We start from the raw sequence: 11,709 nt of genomic DNA, 5'->3' as shown, positions 1-11,709 counted from the left end.
AAATTTCACAATTTTTAAAAATTAAATAGTATATAATTATAGTTCCCACTTCTTTGGTGGACAGAAATGTTAGTTTGCAAATGTACTGTTAGCAAGACACAGGGGACAAATTAGCAGAAATAAAAACTAGTATATCCCCTCTGAAGGGCAATTCTTAGCATAAGAATAAACACATTTACCAGTTGACCCAGATATTTCTGAGTTTCTACACATGTACAAAATGATTCACTACACTAGTTTTTAGAAAAGCCAAAATGTTATGAACCCAAATGTCTATCAACAGGAGACCAGTTAGATAAGCTGTGGAGTCCTCACACAATGAAAACCACATAATTAGTGGGGTGCTCCTGTTATGCTCGAATTCGGAACCCCCAAAAGACCACCAGAGAACAAGATCCATGTAAACAACAAAGAGGTGTTTATTGAGAGCTACCTCGGTCCTCCGCGCGTACACACAGCAACTGGTGACGCTGAGAGGCCCTGAGCCCAGGGTTTGCAGCAGTTTTATATATTCTTTGGAGAAGGCAGGAACCCCCACATACATCATAGCATCTCTTAGCAAATCATCACACACCGAGGGAAAATCAAATAACAACTCTAAAACATGATTAGCACATTCACTGGCGGGAACAAGTTGGGTAGGGGTGATTGGTTACTACAAGAGGGGGATTTGTTTGAACTGATTGGTTTAAGCCAAGAGGGGTGTACGTGCTGAACTACAAGCTTTCCCAACAGGTTATCAACCACCATAAACTACTGGGAGGGTCATCTGGCATCCCAGGTATTTCCCTATCTCATGCTGATTAGTGGCTGCTAGGGGGTTGCTATGGATCCCCACCTAGCCTGAGTCAGGGACACCTGGCGCAGCAGATCTCTTCTGTTATTTGTAGATAAACAACTTAGCAGGGTAGGAATTTGCCTAGGAGTGCTCTGTGGGTCTTTCCAAGGACAAAGGTCATGTCCCTTCCTGGGACAGGCTTTGCTCTGTGGAGAGGCTGGTTTTTCACTCCAGCACTCAGGAGGCTGAGGCAGGAGAATCACGAGTTCAAAGCCAGCTTCATCAACAGTAAGGCACTAAGCAACTCAGTGAGACCCTGTCTCTAAACAAAATACAAAATAGGGCTGGGGTGTGGCTCAGTGGTTGAGTGCCCCTGAGTTCAATCCCCGGTACCAAAAGAAAAAAAGAAAAGAAAACCACACAATTAAATAGCAACCATGGCGCTGCAAAAGAGAAACCTTTTTTTTTTTAGTTGTAGATGGACACAGTACCTTTATTTATTTTTATGTGGTGCCGAGAATCGAACCCAGTGCCTCACACATGCTAGGCAAGCACTCTGCCACTGAGCCACATCCCCAGCACGAGAATGAGGAATTTATTATGTATTAAGAGAGCCAGGCCATAGTAAATAGAAAAAGCCATGTCCAAATCAGTACACTACCCTCTATGTACGTTAAATGAATAAAAAGATTTTTAAAGGATCCAAATTTCTATTTGATTTTTGCATTTTGTATAAAAGGAATTCCTAGAAAAATAAATAAGAAACTGATATAGGTGTTACCTGTAAAAGCCAGGCTGGGGGGTGGGGGTTCTTAAGGCATGGGTGGGATCAGGACAATGTCTTTTTGTGAGTTTTTAACTTCTCAATCATGTGCATTACCTATTACACGTTAACATATTTAAAAAATAGAACTTAGAAAAAAATAGCAGTGAGCTTCCTTTCCACCTATTCCAACTACTAACCCACTTAAACAGATGCAGTGGCTATGCATCAAGAAATGACACTGCAGACTAGGGTTGTGGCTCAGTGGCAGAGCGCTTGCCTAGCATATGTGAGGCAGTGGTTTTAATCCTCAGCACCACATAAAGATAAATAAATAAAATTAAGATATCGTGTCCATCTACAACTAAATATATCTAATATAATATATATTATATATATATATATGACTCTCCCCAGCTGCTGTGGAGATTACTGATACTTCCACAGAAAGAAGAAATTACATAAACTCTTACCACTTCTGCGAAATGTGAGGAGGGCTAATGCTTTCATAAATGAGCTAATGGTTTGATAAATAACATTGAATTTTCCCTACAAAATAATACATAACACGTTTTTTAAAGTTACCAAATGAACCCATTGGGTAATAGAAGAAATGACAGATTCTCACCAGTAGGGGCACTGAAACAGGCAGGAGGCTGAAGCAGAGTGATCTCAAATTTGAAGTCAGTCTGGGTATGTTAGGGATACCCTGCTTTAAAATAATAATAATAATAATAATAAATGGTCTAGGGATGTAACTGAAGAGGTAGTATGCTTCTTGGCCTAGCACAGGCCAAGCCCAGGGTCCAAACCCTAGAACCAAAAAAGAAAAAAGAAATGTCAAACTTTTAAAACAAGATAGCACTTTGCCTGATGTAGACAGAACACACTGAGGAAAAGCCAAAGTTGTAGAAGAGCCAGGTGGAAGCAGGTGTGGTGGTACACAACTGTAATCCCAGCAGCTCAAGAGGCTGAGGCAGGAGGATCCCAAGTTCTTCTAAACAGAACTTAGAAAAAAATAGCAACTTAGGCCCTAAACAACTTTGTGAGACCCATGCCTCAAAATAAAAAATAAAAAGGGGGTGGAGATGTGGGGGATTTGGCTCAGTGCTTAAGCGCCTCTGGGTTCAAACCCTGGTACCAAAAATAAATAAAAAGGCTGGGTGAAGGAGATACTAGATAACAACTGGTTAAAATTCTGTCCATGTTCACAGGGGAACACAGTGGTTTTGTTGTTTCCCTTCCCCCTTTTTTACTTTGAAAGCCAGAATGTTCTAACTGTTCCAGGTTTCTTCAAAGCTCTAAATAAATTCTAGCAGAACCTAGCAACAGAACAGTTACAAACTGTTAAGCATTAGCTCTAAACAATTTAACCCCAAATTGGTAGTAGGTATTTTTCCTCAGTGTATACCAGAGTTAACGTTTTTTTCTGTGGCCTGAAGAAAAAAATGTTAAAATATGTAAGTGCCTTTCAAAATATAAGCCTGCATGTTTACAACATTTCCTTCAAATGAAATCTAAATTATTATATCATTCTGTAAATGTCTGTGATGCCCAGCTCCTAAATTAAAATTGAAAGTTTTTAAAAAATATATATTTTTGTATTTTTGGATTATTTTCAAATAGAAGGATCATGAAATAACACATTCAGTAGGACCAATGGGCATTTATTTATTTTTTATTTTTTTAATATTTTTTAGTTGTAGTTGGACACAATACCTTTATTATTTATTAATTTATTTATTTTTATGTGGTGCTGAGGTTCGAACCCAGTGCCTCACACATTCGAGGCAAGTGTTCTGCCACTGAGCTACAATCCCAGCCCTTTTTCTCTCTTCTCCGCTTTCTTTAACCACCATGGAGATCTCTAGGCTGCTTCAATCATAGCCTGTCATGGAGAGAAATTGTTACAGAAATCCTCTCATTTTACAGATCTGAAACTAAGGTGCCACCAGGGTTTCAGCATTTCACTAGTCACACCATCCTTAATGGCAAAGAAAAGAACCCATTCTGCCAAGTGACAATCCAGCACTCCACAGGACCACACTACATTAGCACTTTAAATGATTCTAACACAGCCCTTCTTTTGATGAATGCAAGAACTGCAATTCCCAGAGAAAGGAGGCTAAGGTATCTTTCCCCACTCCTGATCCCTGCTGGGAAATCTGCACATCTAAATGCCAGCTGTCTTTTGAGATTTTAAAATAGAATTACCTTACTAAAGAGAGGGCTTGTTAAGGAGATGGAATAATGAATGACTACTGCATTTGCTTAAATTAAGAAGCTACCCATTGCAATCCATCTAGCCTGCCAGTGACCTGCATCTGTTTCCCTAAGAACACCCGAGAGGCAACAGTGACAAAAGTACCCATTTTTACTAATAGCTAAATTTTAAGCAGAAATTGTGACAGGCAAATATTTACCAACCAACAGGAAACACCTGCAGTCAGCTGCAAACTTTTACAACAGCAAAGGTACAGGAAGTAAGGCCACTATTTGCCTGACAGTCTTCCTTTTCAAGTCTCTTTACTGTCAAATGCGTTGTGAGGGCATGACCTTAAAAGTTTGTAATAAAATGGAAATGTCTTAAACACCCCTCGAGTTTCCCCACAGTGGTACACTTCCAGAGTAAAGCATTTGCCCAGCGGGATGTTACAGTCTGGGGTCTGCTAAACTGCATTTAAATTTCTAATCTAGCTCTCCACCAGCCACATCCTTTGAGAGGTTGGAATTATCAAACCCACCAACTCCAGTGGAACTGAATTCCACAGACACAACAGACAAGGCAATTAGTCTCTCAGTTAAAAAATAAACAAGTGCAGTAAGGTAGCCAGAACACCTAAAACACCTAATTTACTTGACAGAATCTAGGAAACTAACTATAGATATTTTTAGGTCTGTTTTTGAAAGTAGGTAAAAACTTAGAATGATGCTAAATAGCTATCGTAGAAAAGCCATCTCCCCATGCACACTATTCCTTGAGTAGAATAATGAGAGGGAAACAAACTGTTTGACTACATGGATCTACCAATTCAAATTCCTAAGGATGGAAATGCTCAATCACACATCAAGTTAGCCAGTAAGGGATGGCTTTATAAATTCAAGTATGAAAACTGAAAACCATATGACATCTACTGAGTATAAAACTAAGATAGGAATCTGGGAATAAAGGGAGAAATACCGAGTATCAAAGTAAGCGCCCATAAACCACTGAAACGCTGAGAATGAAGCCAGATTTAAAATTAGGCAGTCAGTGTAGTTAGGTAAATCGGGTCTAATATCCAGTGAAATCTAAAATGGAGGCCATGTTGAGAATGGATTTCCGGAAAAGTTGAGCAACTCTTGAAATGTTAATGAAGTCCCAAGAAAAACCCTAGGCCCAAAGCCCATCCCAAAGAAATGTTAATGAACAGCCCCAGCAGATTTGAAGATAGCCCATCCCAAGAAGTGTTAATGAATCCTTCCTGCCCAGATTACTTCTTTGGCCCACCGGTGTCCCACCCCTCGGGCATTCCAACCTACATTCCATCACTGAAAGAACTATAAAAAGGGGAAACAACCGCAATTCCATGGATTCCATCTCTTGGGTCCCCTTCTTCCTCAGGGAGAAGTCTTTTCTGCTGCCCTTTAATAAACTTCTAATTTTCCACTCTGACCTTGCCTCGGCGTGCTTCTCTGGTGTTATTCTTCAACACTGGGGAAGCAAGAACACCCATAAACAATTCCAACTCCTGAGCAGCAAGGCCTTAGCCCTGCACCCTTGGCCCATACTCTTTTAACTGAGGACAATGAGTAAGTGCAGGGAAAACTGATGTGAAACTGTGCAACTCCATTCTGGCCCCACATCTAGTCCAAGCCTAGCAAGCTTCCTCTATAAATAGTGCCCCACACCAACAGGCTGCTGACTCTCCTTCAGGAGATGGCCTGTCCACATTTGGGGTTCTGGTTACTTTATTCCAAAGGCATTTCTTGATATTGCCACCATTATCCCTAGAATATGTAACTACTTTCCTAAATGAACATAGGTCTATGTCTTCGTGGGAGCTGGAATTCTGTTCCTCCAGGAATGCCAAGAACTGTACTGGTCTGAGTCAAGTTCCCTTTTATAAGAACTCCCAACCCTTGGGGACATGTCTTCTCTCATTTCTCCAATAACTGTCATGAGAGAAGTATTAACTTGTTTTGTTTTATAGTGCAGACAATAATATACTGGCAAAGGGGCCAAATGTTTTACTCTGAAAAGGTGCCTTTGTGGGAAAATCAAGTTTGGTATTTAAAATATCTTCAATCTCAACAGAATTTGGTAAATAGGCATGTTTACCAATTTTAGTTTATAAGTATTTTCCTTTGATTTTTTAAAAACTGTTAGAAAATGCTTTTCTAGCTCCTGCCTTTTAAAAGTCCTAAATCTTCTCTGTCATGACAGTTTACAAGATGTAGCAAATCCCCCCAACAAAAAAGTCACAAAATCAACATTGTGAATATTTTAAAAGTTTATTTCTATTTTAACTAGCCCACAGACCCAACTTTTTGAGGGCTGAGTTGATTTCTTTCTAGCACATGGTCCGTGGACCCTCTTGATGGTCATTTTCTTTCCGCCTCCTTCCAAAACGCACCTTTCATCATTATGCACATTTTATGGTGAAATTGCCAATACAACCCTCAAAATGCAAATTTATTGAATAAAGCTGAGAAGAGGAGTAAACAGACGAAAAATGCATCCACCTAAATAAAAAAATTCTGTATTTACAAAGTTCGGTAACTGTTAAGTTTTCACATGCAGAGGTTACGCACAGGAAAATGTTGGTAGTAGTCTTTCGATGTCTTGAAATGCTAAAAGCAATGAACAGACACACAAACAGGTTAAGGGTTAGCTATAGGTCCATTAACAAACCTACGCAGTTCCCGCGGAGTCACACATTCTAGTTCCAATTCCTCCTTTTAGGCACAAGCAAGTTGTCATATTGAAATGGTTCACAGTGACCATTAATGATGTCCAACTACAGTAGCAAGTTTGTCCCTTTGTTTACAGAACCACCCATCCCTTCTTGGAAGTATGCCACATGCCTCAAAGAATAAGAGAACTTTGAAAGCACAAATTCTCCTCATTTAAAATGTGAATGTAGAAAAACAAATAGCGTGTGTGCAACACAGTGCAGTATTTTGTACAGAATTTTCTTAAGGCCATGGCAGTCTATAAATTAAAACTTAAAGAACTGACTATTGACTACACTCTGCGTGCTCAACACATCTGGAAATGCACTGTGTATGTAAGTGCTGCTTAACAGAAGAAACAAAAGTCACACACGGTGTGAGGCAACACAGAAGCAGGTGTAGCGCAGAGCTTTATCCAGTACACAATATCAGAGTAACGATTTACAAGTTAACCAGTATTAATATGTCCCTTTATGTATATGGAGATCACTAAGCTACAAAACATGTTCATTTTCAGTTTTTATACGTTTCTGTATCATAGAAGCAAACAAAAGACAGCCTCAGTTCCTCAGTTCTGTATGATTATTAAACAACCTGTAGACATTGCGCATGATTACATTAGATAAAGCAGGCAGGTCTAGAGTTGTCACAATAATCAAGATGTCTAATGGCACCAGACAAAAGAGTGCCGAACCTTATATTGGTAGGAGAAAAATAGGAATTTTATTTGTTTATAAGCATCTCTTGTGCTGAAAGTCAACGTTGTGACTGGATATGAAACATCAGGAGTCACAGTGTCACGCAGCAGCACTGAGTCAATGACTGGAGACAGGAGAACAAACAGGTGTTTGAACAAGTCTGACATTCTTAACAGATTTTATTATATTGGTTGGAATGCTCTAAATTCACGAAAGCTTGAGAAAATCTTCAATTCCCAACCCCTTAAAAAAGTGTGTTCAAAGGAAAAAAAATAGCAATGATCTGGACAGATACAAAACAGCATGCTCATTTCTTCCCACGTCCCCACTGCCATCTGCTGATAAGATTCTCAGAAAGCAGAACATTCTTAAAATTCACCAGGTAGGATGTCTCCAGTATAAAGAACCAACATTGATCTGGTGCCTCTGCTTTGCAGACCATTTTTTAATTCCTAAGGTGTAATTATACATTTCACATGCATTTGTGAGACAAGATAAACATTATGTTTATATCTCACATGAGTCAGGCTTAAAAGTTTTCTAAATACTGTGTGTGGCACTAGAAATTTCATGCTGTATCAAGTCCATATCAATATTAAGCTACTGGACTCTATAATGAAATATTATAGATATTTACTGAAAACCAATATAAAACACTGGCCCAGAAAGACCAGTCTGGGAAATATGCGATTTTCTTGATTTAAGATGGTCGTGTGTGTGTGTGTGTGTGTGTGTGTGTGTGTGTGTTTAAAAAGCTCTACACACTGTTTAAGACAATTATGTGTGAGAAGCCTTTTCATGTATGCCGACTTTATCATGACAACTCTAGCTGATTCTTTATGAAGGATTAGGGATACACATCTTCAGCAGTGCACATGAGAAATAAACTCTGAAAAAGGCAATTTCTTGGGTTTAAGAAGGACCGTATTCTGGGAAGTACTTCAGAGGAACGGACAATAATTCTAGGATTATAGCCAAGAAGGACTGGAAGACTTCAGGAGATGTTTCAGCTTCTTCTAGATTTTGAATGTTGAATAAGCCACTGAAGTGTGATATCTAGAGACAGAAGGAAAAATGAAAGTGTCAAGATACCAAAATTAAGAAACTAAATGTCAAACAGATAATACTTAACATGCAGCCATTTCAAGGCACGTGGCGGTCTCTTCTGCTTCACTGTAGCTGTACTCCATTTCCTGAGCTTCATGAGGATAATATGAGAAATTATCAGAGACTGGAGATGGAGAGTCTGCTCATTTAAAAATGAAATTGTGTAAAGAATAACTGAAGCCATCTTTTACTCACTGCCTATAACATCAATTATTGCATGTAAATTGACAGAAATGCAAAGATATGGGAGAGCCTCCTGTATCCCAAGACTTTTAAGTATGATAAAAAGACACAAGTAATCATTTGGGTTTGTGGTACCTTATAGAATGTCAGCCAAGAGACTGCAAAAGCCAAAGAATCAAAAAGGGCACAAACCAGTGTGCAACTAGGATGGACTGTGAGTGACAAGTGTGGCTAAAGCACAGGTCTGGAGGAGGGGCTGTCACTACAGCACGGGCCACAGCAAGGGTTCCACAGCCTTGCCCTTTTCACACTCTGAGCTGCATTAACACTTTCCTGTGTTGCAGGGTGAGCCTTTCCTGTGCTCTGTAGAATATTTTGCAGCATCTGTGGGCTTAACCACTACAATTCCCTTATCACCCCACATGCACTGTGACAACCAAAAACATCTCCAGACATTGCCAAATGTCTTCTGGGGAGCAAAATCATCCTGTGTTGAAAACCACTAGACTAGAGGGGGACAGATAACTCTGTACTCCAGTCTTATGTGCTAACAAATCAAGATTGTAGTCTCAGGTCAACAGGAAATCACTGGAAAGTTATCAGCAGAGAAGGTCTATCAGTTTACTTTATTTAGTAAGCTAGCAATATCAACAAAAGGACAATGTGGAGGTTTGCCAAGATGGAGGCTGAGTATTCCAACCGGAACAGGAAAGATATAAAGGCCTGGAGGAAGCCAAGCACTGTATGGATGGAGTGGAATAAGGAACAGGTTGAGACAAAGAACTGACAAGAGCTGGTAAGTGACTATAGGTATTAAGTGAGAAAGAATCTTCTGGCCTGAATGAATACCTGTCATGTCCCTGCTAAGTAAGGCAGTAGCTCAAAAACAGCTCTGAGGGAAAAAGACAAAGAATGCAGCTGCGGACACATTACAATGTGGGGAACCACATGCCAAGGTGTCTAGCAGGTGAGGTAGCTCCGCAGGTAAGAGAAGACATGGGGACTAGCAAGGTCTTCTCATCACATAGGTGGCAGATAAAGCTACTGCAGTTCACATCAATGAGAAAAAGAACACAGACTGAGGAGAAAAGGCAGTAAGTTAGGATGCTGAATTACTGTTCTGTGTTCTCCCAAGACTGCAGCAAGAAGATCAAAAGTTCAAGGCCAGGGTTAAGGCTGTAGCTCAATGGTAGAGCAGTTGCCTAGCATGTGTGAGGCACTGGGTTTCATCCTCAGCACCGCATAAAAATAAATAAAGGGGCTAGGGTTGTGGCTCAGTGGTAGCACACTTGCCTGGCATGTGTGAGGCACTGGGTTCAATTCTCAGCACCACATATAAATAAATAAAGGTCTATCAACAACTACAAAATAAATACATAGACAAGCAATCAAATAAATAAATAAAGGTATTGTGCTCATCTACCAAAAAAAAAAAAAAAAGTTCAATGCCAGCCTGGGTAACTTAGCAAGGCTTTCCCTCAAAGTAACATAGTAAAGGAGCAGGGGCCTAGGTATGAGAGAGCTCAATGTAAAGCACTTTCCTGGCAAGTGTGAATCCCTAAGTTCAATCCCTAGCACCACAAAAATAAATAAAGAATAAAGGGGGGTGTCGCCCACCTAAAGGATGTGAGAAACTATTAGAAGTAATTATATTCTCTTAGGCCCCAAGCCTAAAAGAAAAGTATAAATTTGATCTTCCAGTTTCCCAACTAACATGCATTAGAGAAAATGTAAGCAGCACACTATAAAGAAGAGTCTAGATCTGAGATATGAACAAATATGACCTGCTCACGGGAATAGGACTTAACACAACTGTTAAAACAGGTCCTTCACATCCCTACTGAGGCAGTAATAAGGAGGAAAAGTGACTCTGAAGTGAACAACCAAGTATACATGTTTAAGAAATTCATTAAAAAACAAACAAAAACCTCTGTGGACACTGGACAGGCAATAATGCTCTATAGACAGATGAATCATTGAGGCCAGGTTAAAATGCAGAAAAGAAGTGCTCTATACAGATGGAGACTCATCTTGTAAGAAAAAAAAAAAAAAAGTCACAGTATAAAGGGTCCTTGCAAAGATCATCTTCCTAGAGGTAATCTGTCCCCCATGTGATCTGAATGAAACTGAGGTATTTCATGTGCAACACAAATATCTAATGTGACTGTTAGTTTTATTTCTTGTTCAAAACAAAAAACAGACATTCTGATTTACAAACTACTCACTTTGATTCTAGTTTCCTTAGACTTGGTAACACAGACTTGGTAACACTTTAAGTGAATCAACAGTTTTGAAATTACAAACATGATGACTACTGACCCATCTAGCCTCAAACAGCATAAGTTCTCACCAGCTCTGCTGTATCTCCTGCATAACTGGGTTCAAGAGACCCCTCCCCCTCCACAGGAAATTTAGTTATTTTATGACATTAGTAAAATAAAAGATCATTTGTCTCCCTTCAAAGTTCTTGTTGTTTTCTATTTTAGGAAACACTTAAGAAAATAAAAGGGAGTAATATCTTTATAGAATAGTGTGATGTACTAAAAATTACAGTTACTATAGAGCAAGGTTTCTCACCCTTGCAACTATTGATGTTTTATGCTGTTAATTCTCTGCTGTGGGGTCTGGATCAAGTCATCAACATCTCCAGTCTCTACTCAAAAGCGTGCATCACTTTCCTATTTGTGACAACCAAAAAAAAAACCAAACAAACAAACAAACCATCTCCTGAGGGGAAAATTCCCCACCAACAAACACAGGGGTAGAACAAATGCTCCCTTAGGAGCATGCCTTAAAATTTAACAAGAGTTTTCTCCACTCACACATAACAGAATTTTTAAAAAATATAGTCTAAGTATTTGTAGAGGCTTTGTAGTGTCTGTTCTCAAATTAACTGAATGTTCCTGATATAACAAGTCACTTATTGTATCCACTTAATAAAGGAAAATTTGTGTCTATCAGGGATTACACTGCTTTTAGGTTATCTTTAAAGGAAATGGTCAGAATAGCTATCAATACTAAGAGCTCATCAGAACATGTCTGGAACTGGGGTTAGGGGATTGGGGTAGGGGAGAGGAGGACAAACTGGAATTAAGTTGAAAAAACATTAAGTGTGATAAGATCCAACACATGCTGGATTATAGCCCAAGGGGGGGAAAACATTAGAATTATTTTTAAATGTACTTTTATATACTATTTATTACATTTATTTGAATATATATTTGTTCAATAATCCCTCATGAAAT

At 39.2% G+C, this 11,709-nt stretch overlaps 1 protein-coding gene across 1 annotated transcript in view; it reads right to left on the bottom strand.

Annotated features, from left to right (window-relative positions):
* Positions 1-6,019: 6,019 nt before the first annotated feature.
* Arl8b (ADP ribosylation factor like GTPase 8B) overlaps positions 6,020-11,709 on the bottom strand; it is a 44,062-nt gene continuing 38,372 nt past the window's right edge. The window contains exon 7 of the mRNA XM_015494951.2: positions 6,020-8,230. Coding sequence (XP_015350437.1) covers positions 8,181-8,230 — 50 coding nt within the window. The 3' untranslated portion in view covers positions 6,020-8,180. The remainder of the gene's footprint in view (positions 8,231-11,709) is intronic.

The sequence above is a fragment of the Marmota marmota genome, unplaced genomic scaffold, assembly GCF_001458135.2.
Source record: "Marmota marmota marmota unplaced genomic scaffold, marMar, whole genome shotgun sequence".
Classification (NCBI taxonomy): domain Eukaryota; kingdom Metazoa; phylum Chordata; class Mammalia; order Rodentia; family Sciuridae; genus Marmota; species Marmota marmota.
Note: the sequence above shows the minus strand (reverse complement) of the source record. Positions and strands in the feature narration are given on the sequence as shown.